Source organism: Hyperoodon ampullatus (genome assembly GCF_949752795.1).
Source record: "Hyperoodon ampullatus genome assembly, chromosome: 5".
NCBI classification, from domain to species: domain Eukaryota; kingdom Metazoa; phylum Chordata; class Mammalia; order Artiodactyla; family Ziphiidae; genus Hyperoodon; species Hyperoodon ampullatus.
Window position 1 is genome coordinate 32,784,177 of NC_136918.1, and position 25,186 is coordinate 32,809,362.

Genomic DNA, 25,186 nt, shown 5'->3' on the forward strand with positions numbered 1-25,186 from the left:
TTTCCTAATTTGCATTTAAATAGATTCATTTATCATTTATTATATACTAAGAACTAGATTTGTGTATTTTCACTGAGTTTAAGCCAGCATAAAAACATTACTTTGCAAAACGTGGGGAAAAAAAACCCAAGTAGCTTACATGTAACATCTATCTTCTTAATGAGACAAAACTATGTTGGTTTCCAAACAAAGAGATAAAATTTCATTATTTAGACATGAACTTTCCTCCTGGAGGAATTTTGTTGTTTTATTACATTTTGTTGAACCTACCATTTATATCTTCTCAAAAAAAAAAAAAAGTTCAAAATGTTTGAAACCACTGTGGAGATATTTTCTTTAGTTTTTTTGGTTTTATTTTCTTTAGATTTTTGTTCCAGTGTCTAGTTCAGGTGTCTTCCAGAGAGCCCAATTCAAATAGATCAAATCATAAAATGTCCTAGTTTAGAAAGAGTCAGTTTGTCTGGAGATTAGCAACCCCAGAGCCTGTGACCAACTCCCTCATGCATTTCTTTCATTCACTAAGTATTTATTGAGAGAAGTGGAGCTATTTGAATCAGCCATCCCCAAGCACTGAGGGGGCAGGTGGGAGGCAGAGAGGAGGGGGCCGGGTACTGGCCACTGAATGGCTCCATGTGAGGGACAGCATCCTACCACCGCTGGAGCCCCACAGTGCCCTGGTGGCTGCCTTTTTGGGCAGAGGAGTTCCTACAGTCACATGCAGGAGGCAGGGCAGTGTCCCAAGAGCCTGGATCAACAGACACTCATTGCATGTGCCTTGGGTGGCATGAATGGAGCCCATTGCGGGGGGGGCCCTTCACTTCTCTGAACCTGTTTTCCATCCGTGAAATGGGCCTGCTGGAGGCAGTGAGATGATGCTTGTGAATGGACATTTTGAACCCTAAAGCACTGGACAGATGTCAAGGCTGAGACTAAGAAGCTGCATTTCTCTGGCTATTAAGAACAATGCCAGTTTTCTTACAGTCATTCTTTGTATTCAAAAGTTAGAAATGTTAAGCTGTAGCAATGAATAAGCATTCTGATCCAGGAGACTCAATAAAACTAATTTTTATTTTGAATGGGAAAAAATGCACTCCTTAAGTTTCCAAATTGAGCCGATTGTAAACCAGGATGCTTACCTCCATTCTGGGTACTGCTTATCCCTTGGAAATGTAGAGAAGCCCAGAAAAGAAGAGACTTGCCCACAGTCTCATGGGCAATTAGTGACAGAGCCAGGCCCAGAACCAGCCTAGTCCTTATCCCACTTAACTGCACACACACATGGGTGCTTACATGCATGTGCACACGCACACATTCTCTCTCTGCAGCCAGTTGCAGTGAATGCAGCAGAAATGCTGGTGACCCTTGCAGGCAACCAGGCTCACAAAAGTGAGTATTATATACAATTAGGCAGCAGATTCAGGCCCAGAGAAGACTTGAGACTGTCCCTAGGAAACAGCCATGTTGGAGAGACTGTGGTTCCTGTCATCACATCGACTGTCTGGTCCCTAGATGCCTGAGATGAGTGTCACCTCCTTGGAGCACTGCCTCTAGCCTCCGGCATAGCTGAACTTTCCCAGAATGCGCAGCCCCCAGAGACAGCTTGTGTGCTCCAGTATGGAAGGCAGATGGGGCTCAGTGGCCTGGGTGCAGACCTCATTGTGTGAGAAGCCCATTCAATGAGGCGTGCGGTTCCTCCAGCACTCTCCACTCTCGCCTGCCTTTTAACTCACTGTTGTTATTGCTTTTCTCCCTAACTGGCCCGTGTTCGGCTCTCCTTGCTCTGTAGTCCAGTAGGGACCTGGCGCCAGGCAATCTAATCATTCTGGTGCTAGCACATAACTCTCTGTTTATTAGCATATCTAAATACTCATTTAACAGAAAATACAGGGAAGGTCACTTCTAGGCCACTGGGATAGACAAGAAAGTATGAGTGAGCACTTTTCATCCTGAGTTCCAAGGACTTCAGGCATTTCAGATTTTCATTAATTTTATTGATTCTTTGGTCAACAGGGAAAAGAGATGAGAGATTATTTTTAAATGGGGTTGAGAGGCGGAATTTTAAAGAACAAAAATTATACAATGAAGTTCCTTTAGACTCCTGGGGCACTTGTCTTCTTCCTCTCTTGTCCTTAATAGTAATTTTAAAAAGCGCTGACCGCATGCCTATGGTGTGGGGTTGGCTGTGGCTGGTGGACCCAGGGTGGCGCACGCCACCGATCCTGCGCAGCCTCCGCAGGCACCCCCAGCCTGGAACATCTGCTGACACTTGAAAGTGAAGGATGATACTTTGGCTCTTTATCTGTGTAGGTAGCCGGAAGTGATCTGGGTAATTCAAAAGGGAGAATCATCTCCAAATTCAATCCCATTTAATGCCCATTTGCCTTGGGAAGGTGATGTGCTTGTACTTACCCATGGGTTGTCATAGCCTTGATGTCCCTCTCCTGACCTCCAGACAAAACTCTAACTGCCCACAGGACACCTCCACCTGAAGATCTCCTAAGCCTCTCAAACTCAGCATCTGAAACAGAACCTGCTGTCTCTCCTCCCCTACCCCAGCTTCTTGCCTTTCTCTTGAGGTGGTGCCATGGTAGCACCTTCTCTTACAAGGATCCAGGGCGCCATGCCAGATACCTGGCTGTCTTCCCTCTCTCTTTCTCACCCTCCCTCCCCAAACAGTTGGGAGTCCTCAGTCCCTTCCTAGTAACTCTCACTCTGCCCACTTCACAGACTCCACTGTCACTCCCCACATCCGGGCTTCCAGGTTCTCACTCTTGCTCCCCAGGATCACAACCTCCTAACCATTCTTACTGCTCCATCTCTCCCCGCCAGTCCACATCCCATGCTGCTCTCAAAGCTCACATCACATTTCACTGCTCAGCTTACAACCCTCCACTGACATCTTGCTGCCCACAGTATATGGTCCAGGTTTCCTAAAGCCCGTGTCCAGGTCCCTTCTACCTCCCCAGCCACATCTTCTCCTCACATCAGGTCCAGAAGCACAGACGTGGTGCTTTCAGAGCCCTCTGCACACTGGGCTGCCCCACAGTTCTGCCCCTTTGATCTTCCCTTTGCCTGGAGCCCACATCTCACTCTTTCACCTGGCCAATTCCTACCTGAGTCAGGGTCAAGTCAGGTGTCACCTCCTCTGGGAAGCCTTCTCTGCTCTTCCCTCTCTTCATACCATCAAGAGAGGCTGCTACCTGGATACACCACACTGAACTTTATCTTGATAGATTTCTTTGTTGAGTTGTGATTTTAATCAAGTCATATGCCAAGTTGTGCTAACACTGTATCTGAGTCCATGTTTGCTTTCCACACTGGCTTTTAAGCCACTTAAACTCAAGAATCACATATTAATCATTTTTGCCTTGTACAGTGCCTGGCATATAAGGAGTGTCCAATAAATGCTGGTTAAACGTAACTGAAAAAGTAAATTCGCTTTTCTGTTTAAAGGGGAAGAATGGAATGAGGCTGTGGTTCTGCCTCCAGGAAAGCTGGCGTGATCTTTGCAGCTTCTCAGCCTACACCTGTGCTCCGTTCTTCCCTGCTCTACTCTGCAACTGAGCTGCAGCCTTTAGCTCATCCCAAACTATGGACCATGAGTCCCAAGTATAGCGATCCTCTTCTCCAAAGGTTTAACACGTTTCCTGGCTATATCACTTGACTACTCTGGGCAGAGGATTACAGAAAATCCAAATTAAACCAGTTTGAATAATAAAGAGGATTTCTTGGCTCAGGTACTAAGCAAGTCCAGACACAGTGTGGAGGTCAGGCAAGGCTTAATCAGGGCTCTGCTTGTTTCCTGCCATTGTTTTGGCTACACTCTTTCTCTGCCCATTGGCTTCACCCTCAAGCTGCCAGCAGAATGGCTACAGCAATTTGAGGCGCAGGGTCACAATGACAGTATCAGAGGAAGAGAAGTCATATCTAAACAACTACAGTTCTGTTTGCCCAGAAGCTTCCAGCAAACTTCCCTTTGTGTTTTATTGTACTGAATTGGATAATATACCAGTTTCTAAGACAATCCCATGGGTCAGGAAATGTCATACACTGATTGGCTTAGATCTGGTGTCCTGAAAGGGGGTAACCCTTAGAGTGACCAGGCTTTCCCTTGGAATTGAGGTTCTGGTTAGCTCCCCTAAAAGTGAATGGGCCACCTGTGGGAGAGGTGGAAACCTAAATGAAAACCAGGTACAGAGCCATGGGGAGGAAAATGGCTCAGTGCCCACTGTGCTAGGCAGTATTTATACCCTTAAAATCCTGCTCTTCTGGTTCCTCATGGGTCATAGCAGAAACCCTGGAACTGTGAGGCTGTGGAGTCACAAGAAAAGTTGACTGCATTCAGAGTCAGTTCAACAATGTGTGGTCGGGCAGTGTAAGTGGGATGGGGCATGTTAGGATGCCCTGTGGCTTCCAACGTGTCTCTCTCCTGCTGGTGCAGTAGGGAGTGGATTAAACCTCCCACTTGTCTCCACTTCGCCTGTCCCTAAAGCATGCATTGAGGGGGCCGTGGCTTTTGACGATTTCTAAAAGCTTTTTTTTTTGTGCGGTACGCGGGCCTCTCCCTGTTGGGGCCCCTCCCGCCGCGGAGCACAGGCTCCGGACGTGCAGGCTCAGTGGCCATGGCTCACAGGCCCAGCTGCTCCGCGGCATCTGGGATCTTCCCGGACCGGGGCACGAACCCGCGTCCTCTGCCTCGGCAGGCGGACTCTCAACCACTGCGCCACCAGGGAAGCTCTCTAAAAGCTTTTAAAAGGGGAAGTAACTAGGGAAAGTGAGCATCTTCCTCCCCCTTCTCCTTGGTCCTCTTACTCATTTTCTCTCTTCCCCTAGGCTCTGTAGGGAGACATGGAGGCTGGTGGCAGGGCCTTCTGCTAAGGAGGAGGGCTCTCCTGGGAAGCCAGGGTGTGGGCCACCCCTGACCCTGAGCACGATGACTGGTCCTCACTGGGCCCCAGCAGCAAGGCTGCTTTTCTCCCAGTGGCTCTGAAAGTTCCTTGCTGTTGGACCCATACCCCCCTGATGACTGTGTGCCTTCTTTCCCCCTCTAGATGTTCGACTGGATAAGCCACAACAAGGAGTTATTCCTCCAGAGCCATACAGAGATTGGAGTCAGCTACCAGCACGCCCTGGACCTCCAGACGCAGCACAATCACTTCGCCATGAACTCCATGGTGAGTGCAGGGTCTCTTCTCGGGGGCAGGAGAATAACGAGGGGGACGGGGCTGTGGTGGAGAGAGCAGAAACAGACTTCCAAGCCGAGGAGGAGTGAGAAACTCTGAACATGCTGCCCCTTTTAGCATTCCATTTGCCAAGATAGGGATGAGTGCAGGACACGTGGTGAGCCGGCTGTTCCCGCAGCAGATTATGGCCTCATTTCTGCCTCCGGACCCTGCTTTACCTGGTGAAAGGAACGTGCTAGGGTTGTAGAAGCCATCAGCCCAGTGCAAGACTAGAAAGGAGAGTGCCCAGTTCCACTCTGCTGACTAAACCCACTGGCCTGTGTGAGTCACTAAGCTGGGATGAGAGGCACCTCAGGCTGTGGCGCATTGGAAACGGTTGACTGAACTGGGCTGCTTAGACTAGAGAAGAGGAGCCTTGCGGGACACACAGCTGCTGCCTTCAGTTATGTGGAGGGCTGCCTTGGAGAGAAGAGGGTGGAATTGTTTTGTGTTGGTCTAGGAGGCAGAACGGTCCAGGGGATGGCAGTTGGAGGGGGAGGCAGCACGTGGCTCAGGAGGTGGGATGTACTGGAAGTTAGTGAGCCCCCCGGGATGGGGAGACTTCAAGCAGACGCTGAATTCAGAGAGGGATGTTTGCTAGCTGTGTGGCCATAGGAAATTTACCTGTCTGTGCCTCCATTTCTTCATCTGTAAAATGGAAATAATAATAGCCACCTTATAGGGCTGCTGTGAGGATTCAATGAGTTAATTGTAAGGTGGCTGGAGATGTGCCTGGTACATAGTCCATTATCAGTAAATATTGGTATTATGATAATGATGATGCTGGTGATACAGGAATCTAGTCCAGATAGCACCTGTGATTCCTCGTAAAACTAACACTTTGGGATAATAATTTTTCCATGTGGTCTCCCCAAGACTTTGAAATCTTGTCTGCCCCTTGAACCCGTTGTATCTGAAAGGTCTGCAGCCTAAGTATGCCTCGACATCTCTCTCTCCCCCCTCTGCCAGCTCTTCTTGCTTGTAATACTGGTCCAAAAGAATAGCTCCACCATTCCCTGTATATCTGAACTCCAAAGACCCCATATCATTTCATCTGGTGATGCTGGGAGAGGGGTGGGTGTTAGAAGAAGATAAACACAGAGGATCACAGAGGCCAGGAAAGAAGGTAATTTCGTTTTCTATGGAGTTGTTTTAACAGTGTTATACACTGGACTATATTATACACAGAAATAATTCTGGCCTCCAGGTTTCAGTGTCTAGGTAGGGAGATAACTCAGACAGTCACAGTACAGCTTGATATGTGCGGTGATAGAGATGCTGAGTGACCTAAGAACCATACAATCTCAGTGGTTTAAAGTAATAGAGGTTCATTTCTTGTTCCTACCACATGCCCATCACTGGCCGTTGGGGGCTGTGCTCATCGCACTCACTTGATGAGACTCCCAGACTGAGGGAGCAGCCACTGTCTCAGATGCAGCCAGTGCCTCAGCAGACAAAGCAAGTAGCCAAGCGCACATTAGCTCTGAAACCTTCCACCTAGAAGTGACGCATTTCACTACCCAACACCAGTCACACGGCCACATCTAACATCGTGGGTGGAGGTATATGGTCCTACTTCTACATGCTGGGGAGGAGAGAGTGGGTATTTGTGAATAGCCCTAATCATTAGCACAGGGAGCCATGGCAGGATGTAAGGTAGAGGTGAACAGCGTGAGATTTGAATGGGAAGGGACCTCTGGCTGCAGAATAGAAGGTTGTGGGACCAGGCAGGGAAAAGATCAATATTGACTGTGTTACCAATTTGGGCCACAGCAGTCTTGTCTTCATCTAAATATAAAGACTAGTCCAACTAGTCTTCTATAATTATGTCTCATCCCAGGCTTGCTTTAGTCACAGAGAAGCAAACCAATTGATCACAGGTGATTAAGAACATGAACTCAAATCTAGTCAGGTTTGATTATCTGTGTGCCTTGTGGATTTCCCCTGGTGAATTTTACAAATTCTGTGCCAGAATCTTCATGTCACCCAACTGCCTGGCCCTAAGGCAGACAAACTCATTTTAATAAGAAGCAAAGACAAACATAATTAGGGAGGTAAGTCTACCATCAAGCCCCTCAAAACAATGAACTACAAAGTTAAATAGAAAGAGCCTTTGGCTTTGAATTATCTGCACCACTGCTCTTCTCTGTTAATATGGATAACTGAGCGTTAATAACACATCAAAAACCTTTCCTCTGACAAATTTACTTCTGAAGTCTCCATTTTCAGGACAAAAAAAAATAAAAACGAGGGAGGAAATTTACTGAAATTTTCTGGAGCTGGGAGGGAGGAAGAGGAGGTTTAATATACAACAGCCAATTAGCACGTTCCAGCCCATCTCTAGTCTCCCTTTGCCGTGAGTGCCTGCCTGTTTAGCCTGATTAGGCTGGCTCTCCTCTCTGGCTGCAGGGCAGGGGAAGGGAAATCCCAGGGTTGTTTGATCAAATTGGCTGAACTGGTGCGTTATAAACACGGCACGTGCTTTTGTTAACTGGGAGGTTTACAGGTTTCTTATTAAAAGGGACTTCCCCTAAGACGGATGTCAGCAACCCAAGGAGGTGAATAGAGGGAATTACAGACTCCTTTTCTCTGGCCTGAGTGATGGATGTTGCTGCCAAGAAACAGATGAATTTAAGCAGCTACTGCTGGAGCCCAGTGACTGTAGGAATGATCGTTTACTCAGGGGAAGTGGTAACGTGGATTGTTTTGTAAGTTCACTGAGGCATTTCCTTTTCGGTCCTTGGAAAAGAACCTATACATATGCCCACACATCTGTCCATGTAAAGGTTCATGCAGCGTACTTTGTTTCAGGCTACAGGTGAGTTCTTTGCTACTGAATCCTGTTTTATCAGTGAAATAGGCCAGTGATCCCTTACCTTTCGGGGAGGTCACAGACCCCTTTGAAATCTAATGAAAGTTGTGGGTCTTCTTTCCAGAGAAATGTATGTGGACAACTTTTTTTAGGCATTTTCAGGGGATTCAAGGGAATCCTAAAGCCTATCGATCACCCTCCCCAATATAAGATCCCAAGAACCTCATGACTTCTTTCTTCATTCATTCCACAAATAATTAAGGATTAGACATTGTGCTGGATGTCAGGCATATAGTGGTGAACAAAATGGTCTGTCCACAGAGGTTCCAGTGGAGAGACAGGTGATATTATATAATCTCATAAGTAAATACATAAATACAAATCAAGAAGTCTTATGTTGGAAGAGTAAGTGCTGCTACGATGGAGGATAACAAAAGGGGCTCCATTTAAATGAGGGGAGGTCAGGTATATTTTTCAATTAATAATCAGTATTGACTTAATGCTTATTGTTCATTCATTGATAGTAATTAATGGTCTGTGAATTAACTCTATAAAGTACCAATTCTTCTTTATAATTTAAAGAACCCCTAGGTATACTGTTTGGTAAATGAAGATGATCTAGTTATAATTTATCTGTTTTTTAAGTTTTGTTTTCATGTCTAGTTTTATATACCAGTTAAAGACCCGACCCCAGCTGAGGTGACCATTACTGAGAAATAATTGCATATCATTAAACCGTGGAAGCAAAATCAGAAATTTCCTGAATTTTGTCTCTGAATTGGTACCAATAAAGGCTATCAATTATTAACATGTGGAGAGTGTGGGAGTATAATGCCCCACTGAGTATGGTACATGAGCAACTCTGAAAGAAAAAGGTTAAAATTGGTTGATCTTTGGCTTTTTGTTATAACATGTTTTTTTGCAGTTCCCACTGGGGAATCCTATTCTTTTGATCTTTAATAATAAATAATAATAATAATAATAACCCACCTACTAAACCCAGTAGGAAGATATTCTCTGGCTTCTTATAGTGCCTCATAAAGCCAGGTTTCCTGAGCTCTCTGGGCCCCTCCTTTTTCTTAATTTCGCCTTCTGTTGTGAAAGGCTTTCTCACAAATTCTCCTTCCCTTGAATGTGGCCTCCTGCTCTGATGGGAGTGTGGGCAGATGAAATTAGGGTCGGGTTGTACTGTAATAAACAGAACAATCAGGTAGCCATCTGTGCTCTAGCTCCTCATGAAAAAGACACTCACAGGAGTACATACAAACATAGCACAGTCTTATTTACAAATTTAATTCGCCGGTTCTTTGGGAAAAATAAATTGCTAATGGTTTCTGTCTAGAGTTTTAAAATATGAAGTGATATTCATTTTCTATTGTTACGACTGTGAGGACTCACATTAGTGATAACGTGTGCAGCTGGACAGTAGGAAGCCTTTCTGCTGCGGCATGTTGATAGCTGCTTTAATCCTATTAATTTGCTCACCAGAGGCACACACTGCCACTTGATGGTGTACAAATCAGACCAATTGCAGCAAAGCCTGTGGTGCTCTCTTTGTTTTGAGGGAAAGTTAGAAATGGTAGCAACAAGGAAAAATCAGATCTGGTGCAAGAGAGGTAAAGATTCTGAGCAGGTTTCCTGACCTCAATTTGAGAAGCCTTGCTCTGGGGTCCTTTGTCATCTCTGATTCTCAGCAGCCCCAAACCATGATTCCACAAGTAATTCCCTACCCCCAAACAGACAGCACTTCCTATGATGAAGTGACCCCACTTCCATCGCCCACACTCCCATCAGAGCAGGAGGCCACACTCAGGGGAAGGAGAATTTGTGAGAAAGCCTTTCACAACAGAAGGCAGAATTAAGAAAAAGGAGGGTCCCAGAGAGCTCAGGTTTTGGGGAACACACGTATGCGCACACACACACACACACACACACAAGCACACACACTATTGTGATGTTTAATAGTTTAATAGCCAGGATTTGACCCTGTCATAGCCACAGAGTCTCTTAGTACACATAAAACCTGTTGAAAAAGAGAAGAGATGAGTCTTAGCTTGTATGCATTAGTCTTTTTAGTACAATTTTTTTTTTCAAAGAATCTTGTAGTAGACTTGCTAAAAATGTAGATTTCTTTTTGGTTTCCACCCCAGTCCTAGAAAATCATAATCTCTGGGGGATGAGGCCCCCAAAGCTCCATTTTTTGACAAGTTTCATGGGTGATTTATGTACATATTAAAGTTAGAGAACTGTTGTTCTGTGGAGAGGTATATATATTTATAAAATAGTCACGCCCTAAAATAAAGCATTACAGGTTCTGAAAGAGAGTCCACTTCTAGTATGACAGCATGAGGCGCTATGCAAACCAGCTTTCCAGTGAAACTGGTGGACATTATTTTTAAAGAACCATTTAAAGTCTCTAGAAATGGTCCTAAGTGCACACAGCAAATGAAGAAACATTTATTCAAGAAAATTTACTAAAACTTGGTAAGAACAGCAAATCTGTGGTATTTGAACCAGGACCCTCTTTCCTCCCACCTCCCAGCTCAACAAAATGGAAACGCTACTCCAGACTAGTGCAACCAAGAACACAGGGTCTCCTTTGCCCCCAGCTCCCAACTGAAGGACTGTCTTCCCAGATAGGACATTTCCTATCCCGGTCCAAGCTACCTGTTGCTGAAATTAAGTTCTAGGTGAGTGTGGCCAAGAGGTGGGGACTCCTTCTTCTGCCTAGCCCCCACTCATGGAGCAGAGGCTATACCATGGGCACAACACTGCTGAGAAATAGTGTTGCCTGGGAGTAGAAACAAACTGTAAAACAGAGAGCCCCAAATCTTTTCTCAAAGCAACTGCATTTATTTGCAATAGAGCGTAGAGAAGTTCAAACCAATAGCACTCTCAGAAATGCCCTTAGGGAAGTTATGGTGAGAGGCAACTGGGAGAAGATTTCTAGAGTCACTGGAGATATAGGGTAAATAGTAGTCAGGCTGGTTTGTCAGAGAGAAAGAGACTTCCTGGGGCCAGAACTTAAGTAGTGACCTCAGGAACTGTCCCTTCAAAGGAGCTTGGATTTGATTGGATAGATCTGTGAAGCAGATCTATATTTATACCCCAGGACATTGTTGAAAGCAATAGAGTAATGAGCTGGAAATTAGTGGAATTTAACAGCTGGGTGTGGTCAGGGAAAGAGAAAGTTAAAGAGAGGACTTCGAAGACCAGTGTCATCCCAGGGTGACTGTGGGCATACCCAAGACTGCTTCCCCTGAGGAGCAACATCAGAGGTTTCCCACTAAAATAATCCAGCCAGTCACTAAACAAATAAGCAGGCAAATAACAATAACAAGCCCCAGAAGTGTGGGAATCAGTACCCAGAGATGCTACAGCGTATTATCTAAATGTCCAGGTTCCAACAAAAAATTATGAGCTATGAGAAGAAACAGAAATGTATGACGGGGATGGGGGGGACAAATGGATAAAAAGCACACACTGGAAAAAGCAAGAAACAGAAAATGCCTGTGAGAGTGACCAGATATCAGATTTAACAAAGATTTCAAAGTAGCCATTATAAATATATTTTTAAAAAAAACAAAAACTGAAAGAAACTATAATTGAAGAAGTAAAAGTAGGTATGATGATATCATCTCACCAAACAGAGAATATCAATAAAGAGATAGAAATTATTTTGAAAAGTACCAAAAGGAAGTTCTGGAGTTGGAAAATACAATCACTGAAATGAAAAATTCACTAGAGGAGGTCAACAGTAAGTGAATTGGAAGAAGAACCTTGAAAATAGAGCAATAGAAATAATGCAATCTGAAGAACAGAAAGAAAAAAGAATGAGGAAGTATGAACAGACCCTCAGAAAAATGCAGGACATCATCAAATGTACCATCATAGGCATAATGGGAGTACTAGAATGAGAGAAGAGAGAAAGGAACATTTTTTTTAAAAATTATAGTTGAAATCTTCCCAAATATTGAAAAACAATCTACAAAGCCAAGAAGCTCGAGGAACTCCAAGTAGGATAAAGGAAAGAGGTCCACAAACAGATTCATCACAGTGAAAATACTGAAACCTAAAGACAGGGAGAAAATCCTGAAAGCAGCAAGAGAAAAAGGAGTTGTCACAGGGGAATCCCAATAAGAATAATAACTGATTTCTCATCGGAAACAATGGAGCCCAGAAGGAAGTAGAATAACATATTCAAAGTGCTTAATGGAAAAAAAACTGTCAACCAAGAATCCCATATTCAGCAAAGCTATCTTTCCAAAATCAAAGTGAAATAAAGATATTTCCACATAATCAAACACTGAGGAAATTTGTTGCTAGCAGACACACCTTATGAGAAACAATAAAGGAAGTTCTTTATGATGAAAGCGAGTGAGCCCAGACTCACTCTTTTGAATCTGTACGAAAAAGACAGAGAGCACTGGGAAAGGTAATTACATAACTATAAAAGGCAGCATAGGTGCAAATTTCTTCTTCTTTCTTCTCGTCACCGATTTAAAAATCCATTGTATAAAATAATATGTATACATTGTACTACTGAGCTTATAACATATAGAAATGTAACATATTTTCCAGTGACAGCACAAAGGAGTTAAGAGTAAAGCTGTATAGGGCTAAGGAAGTTACTCCAGATGGTAACTTGAATGCACAGGGACAGAAGAAAACATCCAGAAATGATAAATAAGGAGGTGAATATAACAAGAGCTATAAACTTATATTTACTCTGCTTTCTCCTCTCACCTTCTTCAAAAGACATAAAATTATAAAAAGTGATACAATCTAATGCTGGGTTTATAACATTTATAAATGTAGTATGTATAATAACATCACAAAAAGAGGGGAAAGGGCTCACTCCCTCTTGCGAGAGCACCAGAATCGCAAGCAACTGCTGAACAATCATCAACAGGAAGACGCTGGAACTCACTGAAAAAGATACCCCACATCCAAAGACAAAGGAGAAGCCACAATGAGACGGTAGGAGGGGTGCAATCACAATAAAATCAAATCCCATAACTGCTGGGTAGGTGACTCACAAACTGGAGAACAATGTTACCACAGAAGTCCACCCACTGGAGTGAAGGTTCTGAGTCCCACTTCAGACTTCCCAACCTGGGGGTCCAGCAACGGGGGGAGGAATTCCTAGAGAATCAGACTTTGAAGGCTAGCGGGATTTGATTGCAGGATGTTGACAGGACTGGGGGAAACAGAGACTCCAGTCTTGGAAGGCACACACAAAGTAGTATGTGCATCAGGACCCAGGGGAAGGAGCAGTGACCCTGCAGGAGACTGAACCAGACCTACCTGCTAGTGCTGGAGGGTCTCCTGCATAGGCGGGGAGTGGCTGTGTTTCACTGTGAGGACAAGGACACTGGCAGCAGAAGTTCTGGGAAGCACTCCTTGGTGTGAGCCCTCCCAGAGTCCGCCATTAGCCCCACCAAAGAGCCCGGGTAGGCTTCAGTGTTGGGTCGCCTCAGGCCAAACAACCAACAGGGAGGGAACCCAGCCCCACCCATCAGCAGACAAGAGGATTAAAGTTTTACTGAGCTCTGTCCACCAGAGCAACAGCCAGCTCTACCCACCACTGGTCCCTTTCATCAGGAAACTTGCACAAACCTCTTAGATAGCCTCATCCACCAGAGGGCAGACAGCAGAAGCAAGAAGAACTACAGTCCTGCAGCCCGTGGGGAAAAAAAACACTACATTCACAGAAAGATAGACAAGATGAAAAGGCAGAGGGCTATGTACCAGATGAAGGAACAAGATAAAACCCCAGAGAAACAACTAAATGAAGTGGAGATAGGCAACCTTCCAGAAAAAGAATTCAGAATAATGATAGTGAAGATGATCCAGGACCTCGGAAAAATAATGGAGGCAAAGATCAAGAAGATGCAAGAAATGTTTAACAAAGACCTAGAAGAATTAAAGAACAAACAAACAGAGATGAACAATACAATAACTGAAATGAAAACTACACTAGAAGGAATCAATAGCAGAATAACTGAGGCAGAAGAATGGATAAGTGACCTGGAAGACAGAATGGTGGAATTCACTGCTGCAGAACAGAATAAAGAAAAAAGAGTGAAAAGAAATGAGGACTAAGATACCTCTGGGACAACATTAAACGCAACAACATTTGCATTATAGGGGTCCCAGAAGGAGAAGAGAGAGAGAAAGGACCCAAGAAAATATTTGAAGAGATTATAGTCGAAAACTTCCCTAACATGGGAAAGGAAATAGCCACCCAAGTCCAGGAAGTGCAGTGAGTCCCATACAGGATAAACCCAAGGAGAAACACACCGAGATACATAGTAATCAAATTGGCAAAAATTAAAGACAAAGAAAAATTATTGAAAGCAGCAAGGGAAAACCTAAAAATAACATACAAGGGAACTCCCATAAGGTTAATAGCTGATTTCTCAGCAGAAACTCTACAAGCCAGAAGGGAGTGTCATGATATACTTAAAGTGATGAAAGGGAAGAACCTACAACCAAGATTACTCTACCCAGCAAGGATCTCATTCAGATTCAATGGAGAAATCAAAAGCTTTACAGATAAGCAAAAGCTAAGAGAATTCAGCACCACCAAACCAGCTCTACAACAAATGCTAAAGGAACTTCTCTAAGTGGGAAACACAAGAGAAGAAAAGGACCTACAAAAACAACCCCAAAACTATTAAGAAAATGGTAATAGGAACATACATATCGATAATTACCTTAAACATGAATGTATTAAATGCTCCAACCAAAAGACACAGGCTTGCTGAATGGATACAGAAATAAGACCCATATATATGCTGTCTACAAGAGACCCACTTCAGACCTAGGGACACATACAGACTGAAAGTGAGGGGATGGAAAAAGATATTCCATGCAAATGGAAATCAAAAGAAAGCTGGAGTAGCTATACTCATATCAGATAAAATAGACTTTAAAATAAAGAATGTTAATCTTGAGAACGAAAAACGGAGCTGGAGGAATCAGGCTCCCTGACTTCTGACTATACTACAAAGCTACAGTAATCAAGACAGTATAGTACTGGCACAAAAACAGAAAGATAGATCAATGGAACAGGATAGAAAGCCCAGAGATAAACCCACACACATATGGTCACCTTATCTTTGATAAAGGAGGCAGGAATGTACAGTGGAGAAAGGACAGCCTCTTCAATAAGTGGTGCTGGGAAAACTGGACAGGTACATGTAAAAGTATGAGATTAGATCACTCCCTAACACCATACACAAAAATAAGCTCAAAATGGATTAAAGACCTAAATGTAAGGCCAGAAACTATCACACTCTTATTAGAGGAAAACATAGGCAGAACACTCTATGACATAAATCACAGCAAGATCCTTTTGGACTCACCTCCTAGAGAAATGGAAGTAAAAACAAAAATAAACAAATGGGACCTAATGAAACTTCAAAGCTTTTGCACAGCAAAGGAAACCATAAACAAGACCAAAAGACAACCCTCAGAATGGGAGAAAATATTTGCAAACGAATCAATGGACAAAGTATTAATCTCCAAAATATATAAACAGCTCATGCAGCTCAATATTAAAGAAACAAACAACCCAATCCAAAAATGGGCAGAAGACGTAAATAGACATTTCTCCAAAGAAGACATACAGATGGCTAAGAAGCACATGAAAAGCTACTCAACATCACTAATTATTAGGGAAATGCAAATCAAAACTACAATGAGGTATCACCTCACACCAGTTAGAATGGGCATCATCAGAAAATCTACAAACAACAAATGCTGGAGAGGGTGTGGGGAAAAGGGAACCCTCTTGCACTGTTGGTGGGAATATAAATTGATACAGCTACTATGGAGAACAGTATGGAGGTTCCTTAAAAAACTAAAAAAGAGGGCTTCCCTGGTGGCGCAGTGGTTGCGAGTCCGCCTGCTGATGCAGGGGACACGGGTTCGTGCCCTGGTCTGGGAGGATCCCACATGCCACGGAGCGACTGGGCCCGTGAGCCATGGCCACTGAGCCTGTGCATCCGGAGCCTGCGCTCCTGCAACGGGAGAGGCCACAACAGTGAGAGGCCCATGTACCGCAAAAAAAAAAAAAAAAAAAAAAAAAACTAAAAAAAGAATTACCATATGACCCAGCAATCCCACTACTCGGCATATAACCAGAGAAAACCGTAATTCAAAAAGACACATGCACCCCAATGTTCATTGCAGCACTATTTACAATAGCCAGGACATGGAAACAACCTAAATGCCCATTGACAGATGAATGAATAAAGAAGATATGGTACATATATACAATGGAATATTACTCAGCCATGCAAAGCAATGAAATTGAGTCATTTGTAGAGACGTGGATGGATCTAGAGACTGTCATACACAGTGAAGTAACTCAGAAAGAGAAAAACAAATATTGTATATTAATGCATATATGTGGAACCTAGAAAAATGGTACAGATGAACAGGTTTGCAAGGCAGAAATAGAGACACAGATGCAGAGAACAAACATGTGGACATCAAGGGGGAAAGTGGCAGGGGTGGTGGTGGTGGTGTGATGAATTGGGAGATTGGGATTGACATATATACACTAATATGTATAAAATGGGTAACTAATAAGAACCTGCTGTTTAAAAAAATAAATAAAATAAAATTCAAAAAAAAAGGGAAAGGGAATAAAGATATACAGGAGTGACATTTTACTATCTCAGTGGAATTAAGTTAGTATGCCTCTGAAGCTGATTCTCATAAGTTAAGATATTCATATTAAATGCTAGAACAACAGCTAAGAAAATAACAAAGAAAAATAGAGAAAAATGTTAGCAAAGATATTAAAATACTACATTATAAAATATTCACTTAATACAAAAGAAAGCACTATAGAAAGAGCAGAGGTATAAAGACAGACATGTGACATATAGAAAAAGTAAAATGGCAGGCATAAATCCAACTATATCAATAATGACATTAAATGTGAAAAGGTTAAACAATCTAATCAAAGGTAGAAATTGTCAAATGGATTTAAAAAAATCCAACAACATATTGTCTATAGGAGAAACACTTTAGATTCAAGATTATGATAGATTGAAAGTAAAAGGATGGAAACAGATGTATTGTGAAAACAGCAATCATAAGAAAACCCAGAGTGACTACACTAATCACAGACTTTTAAATAGACTTCAAAACAAAAACAAAACAAAACAAAAATGTTACTGGAGAAAATGGGGAACATTTTGTAATGATGGAAGAGTTACTCCATCAGGAAGATATAAAAATTATAAGCATATGTACCCAACAATGTAACACCAAAATAAATGAAGCAAAAACTGACAAAAATGATGAGAGAAATACAATTCAAAAATAATAGAGACTTTCATACCCCACTTTTAATAATAGTTAGAACAGCTAAGCAGAAGATCAATAAGAAAGTAGAAGACTTGAATGAAGAAATAGACTATAAACCAAATCAACCTATAGAACACTCCACCCAACAACAGCAGACTAAACGTTCTTCTCAAGGGCACATGAAACATTGCCCAGAATAGACCATATATTGGCAATAAAAGAAATCTTAATAAATAAAAGGGGTAAAGATAATATAAAATACATTCTCTGACCAGAATGGAATGAAATTAAAAATCAGCAACAGAAAGAAATTTGGGGAATTCACAAATACGTAGAAATTAAATAACACTCTCTTAAATATACAATGGATCAAAGAAGTAATAAAAAGGGAAATTAGAAAATACTTTAAAATGAATGAAAATGAAGACACAGCATATCAAAACTTATAGGCTGCAGCTAAAGCCATGCTTGGAGAGAAATTTATGGTTGTAAATACCTGTAGTAAAAAAAAGAAAAAAAATCTAAATTAATATCCTAAACTTCCACCTTAAGGCACTAGAAAAAGAAGAGCAAACTAAGCCTAAAACAAACAGAAGGAAGGAAGTAATAAAGATTAGAGTGAAAATTAATGAAATAGAGAAGAAAAAAACAGTAGAAAAAAATCAGTGAAAGCAAAAGCTGGTTCTTTGAAAAGATCAACAAAATTGACAAACCTTTAGCTAGAATAACCAAGAAGAAAAATTACTGGCATCAGAAATGAAAGAGAGGATATTACTACCAACCTTACAGAAACAAAAAGGATTATAAAGGAACACTACAAACAATTGTACACCAATAAATTAGATAACTTAGATGAAATGGACAAAAACCCAGGCCCAGAGAGCTTTACCACTGAATTCTATCAAACATTTAAAGAGTTAATACTAATTCTTCAGAAGCTTTTCAAAAAAAAATAGAAAAGGAGGAAGTACTCCCAACTCTTTCTATGAGGCTAGTATTACTTTGATACCAAAACCAAACAAAAACATTACAAAAGAAAAGAAAGCTACTGACCAATATTGCTTTTGAATATGGATGTAAAAATGTCCAACAAAATGCTAACAACAAACCAAATCACATACAGAAAGAATTATATACTATGATGAACTGGGAATTACCCCAGGATTGTGAGGTTGGTTTAACATCAGTAAAATAAAAAACAAAAATCACATGATTATCTCAATAGACCCAAAAAAACTATTTGACGGAATTCAATACCCTTTCATAATAAAAACACTCAACAAACTGGGACTAAAAAAGAACTTCCTCAGTCTGATAAAGGGCACCTATGAAAAACCCACAGCTAACATCATGCTTCATGGTGAAAGACTGGATACCCTCTCCCTAGGATCAGGAACAGGATAAGTCTGCCACTTCTAATTAACACTGGAAGTTCTAGCCAGGACAGTTATTCAGGAAAAAGAAAAGACATCTAGATTAGAAACAAAGAAGTAAAACTATCTCTATTCTCAGATGTCATGATTTTGTATATGGAAAATCCTAAGGCATTTACTATAAAATTATTAGAACTAGTAAATTATTAGAATTAATAAATGAGTTCAGATTCCAGGATATTTCTACACACTGAACAATCTGGAAGTGAAATTAAGAAAACTATTCCATTTATAGTAGCATCAAAAAGCATAAAATAGGGCCTCCCTGGTGGCGCAGTGGTTGAGAGTCCGCCTGCCGATGCAGGGGATACGGGTTCGTGCCCCGGTCCGGGAGGATCCCATGTGCCGCGGAGCGGCTGGGCCTGTGAGCCATGGCCGCTGAGCCTGCGCATCCGGAGCCTGTGCTCTGCAACAGGAGAGGCCACAACAGTAAGAGGCCCGCGTACCGCAAAAAAAAAAAAAAAAAAAAAGCATAAAATACTTGGGAAAGATTTAACAAAAGTGCAAAACTTGTACTCTGAAAACTATAAAACGTTGAAAGAAATTTAAGATCTAAATAAAGGGAAAAACATCTCATACTCATGGAGTGAAAGACTTAAATATTGTTAAGATGGCCATGCTCCCCAAATTAATATACAGATTCAGCACATCTCTATCAGAATCCTGGCTGGCTTCTTTGTAGAAGCTAACTAGTAGATTCTAAAATTTGTATGGAATTGCAAGGGACCCAGAGTAGCCAAAATAATCTTTAAAAAGAACAAAGTTGGAGGACTCATATTTCCTGATCTCAAAATTTACCACAAAACCACAGTAATCAAGACAGTATGGTACTGGCATAAGTACAGACATAAAGATCAATGGAGTAGAATTGAGAGTCCATAAATAAAGTCATATGTCTGTGGTCAACTGATTTTTGACAAGTGTTCCATGACCATTCAATGTGGAAAGAATAGTCTTTTCAACAAATGGTGCTGGGACAACTGGATAGACACGTGCAAAAAATGAAGTTGGATCCTTACCTCATACTAAATAAAAAATAGATAAATTAGACTTCATCAAAATTAAGAACTTTTGTGATTCAAAAGTTACAATCAAGAAAGTGAAAAGGCAGCCCACAGAATGGGAGAAAATATTTGCAATTCATTTATCTGATAAGGGACTTGTATCTAGAATCTATAATACAGAATAAGAGAATAAAGAACTCTTCCAACTCAATAGCAAAAAGACAAGTAACTCAATGGAAAAATGGACAAAGAATCTGAACAGTCATTTCTCCCAAGAAGATAAACAAGTGGTCAATAAATGTATGAAAAGATGCTTGAAAGTACATGAAAAGCTGTTAGTCATGAGGGAAATGCAAATCAAAACCACAATGAGATACCTTTTCACATCCTTTAGGATAGCTATAATCAAAAAGTCAGATAATAACAAAGGTGAGGTGAGGACCTTGAGAAATCAGAATCCTCATACAATGCTTGAGGGAGCGTAACATGGTGTGGCCATTTGGAATACAGTCTGGCAATTCCTCAGTTAAACATTGAGTTACCCTATGACCCAGAGATTCAACTGCTATGTATATACTCAAGAGAAATGACAAATGACTTTTGTATGTCCATACAAAAGTCCATACATTATACACAAATGTTTAAGGAAACATTAATAATAGCCAGAAGGTGGAAAAAACCCAATTGTCCATTGACTGATGAATGGATAAACAAAACGTGGTGTATACACATAATAGAATATTATTTGGCATAAAAAGGAATGAAGTGCTGATACAGGCTCTAACATGGATGAACTTTGAAAACATCTTACTAAGTGAAAGAATCCAGTCACCAAAGACCACATAGTTATATAAGTCCATTTATATGAACAGTCTAGAATAGGCAAACCTATAGAAACAGAAAGTAGTAGGCTTGGGATGGATGGAGGATAGAGGAACAGTAGTGAAAGGAAAGGGTACAGGGTTTCTTTTGACAATAAAAATGTTGTAAAATTGACTGCAATGTTGGTTGCACATATCTGTATACCAAATACTATTATACTAAAACCCACTGAGTTATATACACTGAGTTTAAATGGGTGAATTGTATGGTATGTGAATTATATCTCAATACAACTGTTAAGAAGAAGGAGGGGAGGAGGAGGAGAAAAAGACAACTGGAGAGTGAATGTTTTGTAAATGGGTTCCTGCTACCTTTAAGATATAATCTTCTTAATGGTTGAAGGTAATGACCATGACAGAGCATGGGCACCGACCATGGTGGTGTTGGCAAAGCTGAGATAGGAGGCTCTGGGTGCACCACTTGGCACTCACTCATTGGTGTATTCAACAGACTTTTGATGTTGTGTTCTCTTTGCCCTTTGCTGGACACTAAGAACAGCAAGATTCACAAGACACAAAGCTGCCTTCAACGAGCTTGCAGTTTAGCCATCCTTAAATTTCATATGCCTAATGTGAGGAGAATTTTGCCCACTAGGATATAAGCTCTTAAGGACAGAGCTTTGTTTCATTCACACCCATATCTCCAGGGCCTGTAACAATGCCTGGCACCTAGGAGGTGTCTAATAAATGCTCGTTGAATGAATAGGATATTAAGCATGCTACAGCACCTGTTACCAACCTGGAGCAGAGTTTGGCAGCGAGGATGCAGAACTGGCAAGGCACGGCCTTTACTTTTGAGGGAACCCTACAGGACATGACTCGAGCAGAAGCTGAACAGCCATGAAAAGAAGGTGAATGAGAACAATAGTTTCCATCAGGGGTGGGCCTGGGGACCAGGATGCTTACAGGGTCCCCAGGTGATGCACAGTAAAGTCCAGGAACCACTGGATGGTCTTTTAAGTCCACCTGACCTCAAGCATCTTTCTGAGGTTCTAATGCTAAAGATGGAAGTAAAGCCATTAAAATGTGTCCTTCCCTGACAAGAATGAACGTGATCCAGGGTTTTCTGTTAGCACTGAGATTCCCTAAGGCAGGCCTTCTAAGGAAACCTGCACTTGTAAAATGCTTCATGTATCACCAACCAGACCTATTCTTACTAATCGAGTTGAACAGGATGCAGTGTTTGTATCTCCACAAACAGCCTTGTGGGTGGAATTTCCATTTTCTTCTAACTCAGTGGGAGGATTAGATTTATTTTCTGATCTGCCCAGGATCCATTTATGATCCTTGCTCTTGGCACCATTGTCAGCATTAGAATTGTCCTAAGGAGAAAGGAGTGTGCTTTGAACTAAGCCCAGTGAAGCTGGTGCACATGTCTAAGGCAGCAGCCCTTCATCCTGATGGCCCACTGGAGTCACCTCGGGAGCTTTGAAAAAACACCACATCTGGGCCCCACTGCCCTGGACTCTGATTTAAGTGTGCTGGGATGTCTCCCAGGAAACCTGTACAAGGTGGAGAACCAGACTGAGAATCACTGAATCAGGTGGAGAAAATAAGCCAACTGACATTAGCCCTAGGGTCAAACTCTAAAGCTATTGTATAATTAACCTGTGGAGTTGGAGGACTTCCCTTCAAGGTCAGGTGTATCCAGGGAGAAAGAGTATCTGTCTTTACTCTCTGTTCCTTGCTCCCTACTCCAACCTCTCCAGGTGCCCCATTTTCCTTTACCCACTAGACTCTAATCAGCCACGTTTTGGGGGTTGGCCCCTATTCAAACCAGAAACAGAGGGAAGCTCCTTGGCAGAGGCAAAGCATCACTCTGTACCACTCAGTATCGCCCTGCTGCACAATGCTGGCTCCCCTCACCTTGCTGCCCAGTCATGTCCCTAGGTCCCTTCTGAAAGGCTTCTCTGAGCTGACCTGCAGGGCTTAGCTGACCATACAGGTTTCTGACTCGTGGCTGGCAGTGGCCTGGTTCAGCCTTCTCTCCTGATCATTCACCCCCTCCGGGGCACAGATTTCCCTCCTCTTCCACCTCACTCCTGGTTCTCTGCCCAACACCCTTGGTTACCTTTTTTCTAGCTTTAGTCCACTACTCTCGGGGACCCTCTGTCAGCATGTCCCTTACCCTCAGGATATTTGCTGTGCCCTCTGGATGTTTACCCCCTGAACCTTGTAGCTCAATTTACCCACACACTTTGACATACATGCAGCCAGTGCCTGCTCTCTGCCAGGTCTGTAGCTGCCAAGGAGTTAATTTGTCTGAAATTCAGCCAAAGCTGACTCATGCCTCTTCCCTGAGGTCTCCTGCAGCCGAATGAAAGGCATGAAATGGTCTGTGAAACCTAGCACGTCAGATGAGATAATGTACACGAAAGGTCTTAAACTGTAAAGCATGACACAAATATGAAGTATTGATAATAATAAGCAGCAGCATTGCATATGCCTTTCTGGAGCATGGCTGATAGCCGACCAGGAGTACCAGACAAGGGACAGAGACTGATCAGGGACATACAGGCAAGACGTTTACAAATCAGAAGATTCAAGAACTGAGAGGTCAGGACTAGATAGGCATATGAGAAGGGAGCAGTGCCAAAAAAAGAAAACAAAACAGAGGTCAGAGTTCGTGACCCAACCAGAGGACCAGAAATGAGGAAGAACTAAAGGATTTCCATCAGCAAGTCCACTTGGTTCTGCCCTCAAAGTATATCCAGAATCTGTCCACTTGTTACCACTTCCACGGCCATTATCTGCCTGGACTATTGTAGTAGCTCCTATCTGGTCTCCCTGCTTCCACCTTTGTTTCTTTCCAGTCCATTCTTAACATAACAGCCCTAGCGATCCTGCCAAAATTGTGTCACTCCTGTGCTCAAAATGCTTTAATCCTTCTCAGGATAAAAGCTGAAGTCCCTTACCATGGCTTACGAGGCTCTATGTGGTCTGGACGCCCGTTACCCCTGCGATCTCATCCTCTACCACCTCCTCATCTGCTCCAGTCACCCTGGGCTTCTTGCTGCTGCTTGAACGCTTCAAGGTCATTCCTGCCTCGTGGTCTTTGCCCCTGCTGTTTCCTTACCTGGAGCCTCTTCCTGGCTGTTCATTCTCTCACTTCATTCGGGGCTAAGCTGCAGTGTCACCCTCAGTTTCAGGGGTCAGCCTACCCTGACTTCTCTATCTTAAGTAGCACTTCCCAGCCCCACCATGCTCTATCCTTTTCCCAGCTATATTTTGTATAGCACTGAAATAAGAAATATATATAGTAGATATTGCCTTATTGTCTGACTCTTCTAAAATGTAAGCTCCATGAGCATAGGAGTTTTGTCTGCTTGTTCCCTGCTTGCACAGTGCCTTGAATTACTGGATGAATGGTTGAATAAACAAATAGGATAGCAGATTTAAGACTCTGACAATAAATCACGATATTGAGTAAAGGGGCAAAGAATTGCCTTAATCCTGAGCTTTACTGTGGTTCTGTGGAGACAGGAACCTGTTCCTCAAGGTGACTGGCCTTGGATTTACAGGTAGAGATTATTCTTCCAAGGAGGGAGAGGACAAGAAAAGCCCACCTGCCAGGCTCCTGCTGATTCTGGAGCTGAGCTATTCTGGGAATTCCAAGGGCAAGTCAAGGACCCCAGTGGGGAGGCTTCAGAGAAGTAGAAATTTTTATTGAATTCTCTCTCCAGGAGCCCTGTTTTTCTGGGATATGAGTTTGTAAATCTTTGGGAGCAATTTCTCTTCATCATCTCCCTTGAGGGACATCTTTGGTTGTCTCAACTGCTTTCACATTTATGGCAAAGTAAAATGGCACAGTGGGAAAGAACATGGGCACTTGGTGCTAACCGTGGCTCTGTATTTCCTTCCTAGTTGTGAGATCATAGGCAAGTTATTTCAGTTTCTCAGAGCCTCACTACCTCGTCCATAAATGGAGGATAGTGTTGGTACCTTTGCCAGGGATGTTGTAAGGATGAAATGTGATCATGCATTTTAAGCACAACATTTGGCATGGTGTTATGTTTGGCAAATGTTCAGCTCTTATCATCCTCAGGGTCAGGAGTGGTAGAAGAAATAGTTCTCCTTGTTCGGGACATCTCCTCGTAGTTCCCATCTGTAGAGCGTCTCAGACTTTAATGTGCATACGTATCACTTGGGACAATCTTGTTAAAATGCAGATTCTGATCCAGAAGATCGAGAAAGGGCCTGAGATTCTGCATTTCTAACCAGTTCCCAGGTTGCGCTGATGCCAGGACCAAGCTCTGAATAGCTAAGAGAAATGCAGAAGAAAGGCCTGGGAAATAAAATACTGGTGAATGTGTTTCTGTGAAGTTTTATAGTCTCTCATTCCAACCTTAAAGGCAGCCTGAAATTACTACATCCTAACTCAGAAGAGCTACATTGTTTCCAGCCTCTTTCCCTGTTGGCCTCCCTGAATGTAATTCCAGCTGTACCCATCCCTCCCTACCATTTCAATCCTGCAATAATGCCTCATACAAAGACGCTCACCCTTTTA

The 25,186-nt window shown here is 42.4% G+C and overlaps 1 protein-coding gene across 11 annotated transcripts in view; it reads left to right on the forward strand.

Annotated features, from left to right (window-relative positions):
* KALRN (kalirin RhoGEF kinase) overlaps positions 1-25,186 on the forward strand; it is a gene marked incomplete at both ends in the record, with an annotated part of 640,695 nt that overhangs the window by 245,119 nt on the left and 370,390 nt on the right. For all 11 annotated transcript variants that reach the window (XM_079705108.1, XM_079705114.1, XM_079705116.1 and 8 more), the window contains one exon: positions 5,052-5,174. In XM_079705108.1, coding sequence (XP_079561234.1) covers positions 5,052-5,174 — 123 coding nt within the window. The remainder of the gene's footprint in view (positions 1-5,051; positions 5,175-25,186) is intronic.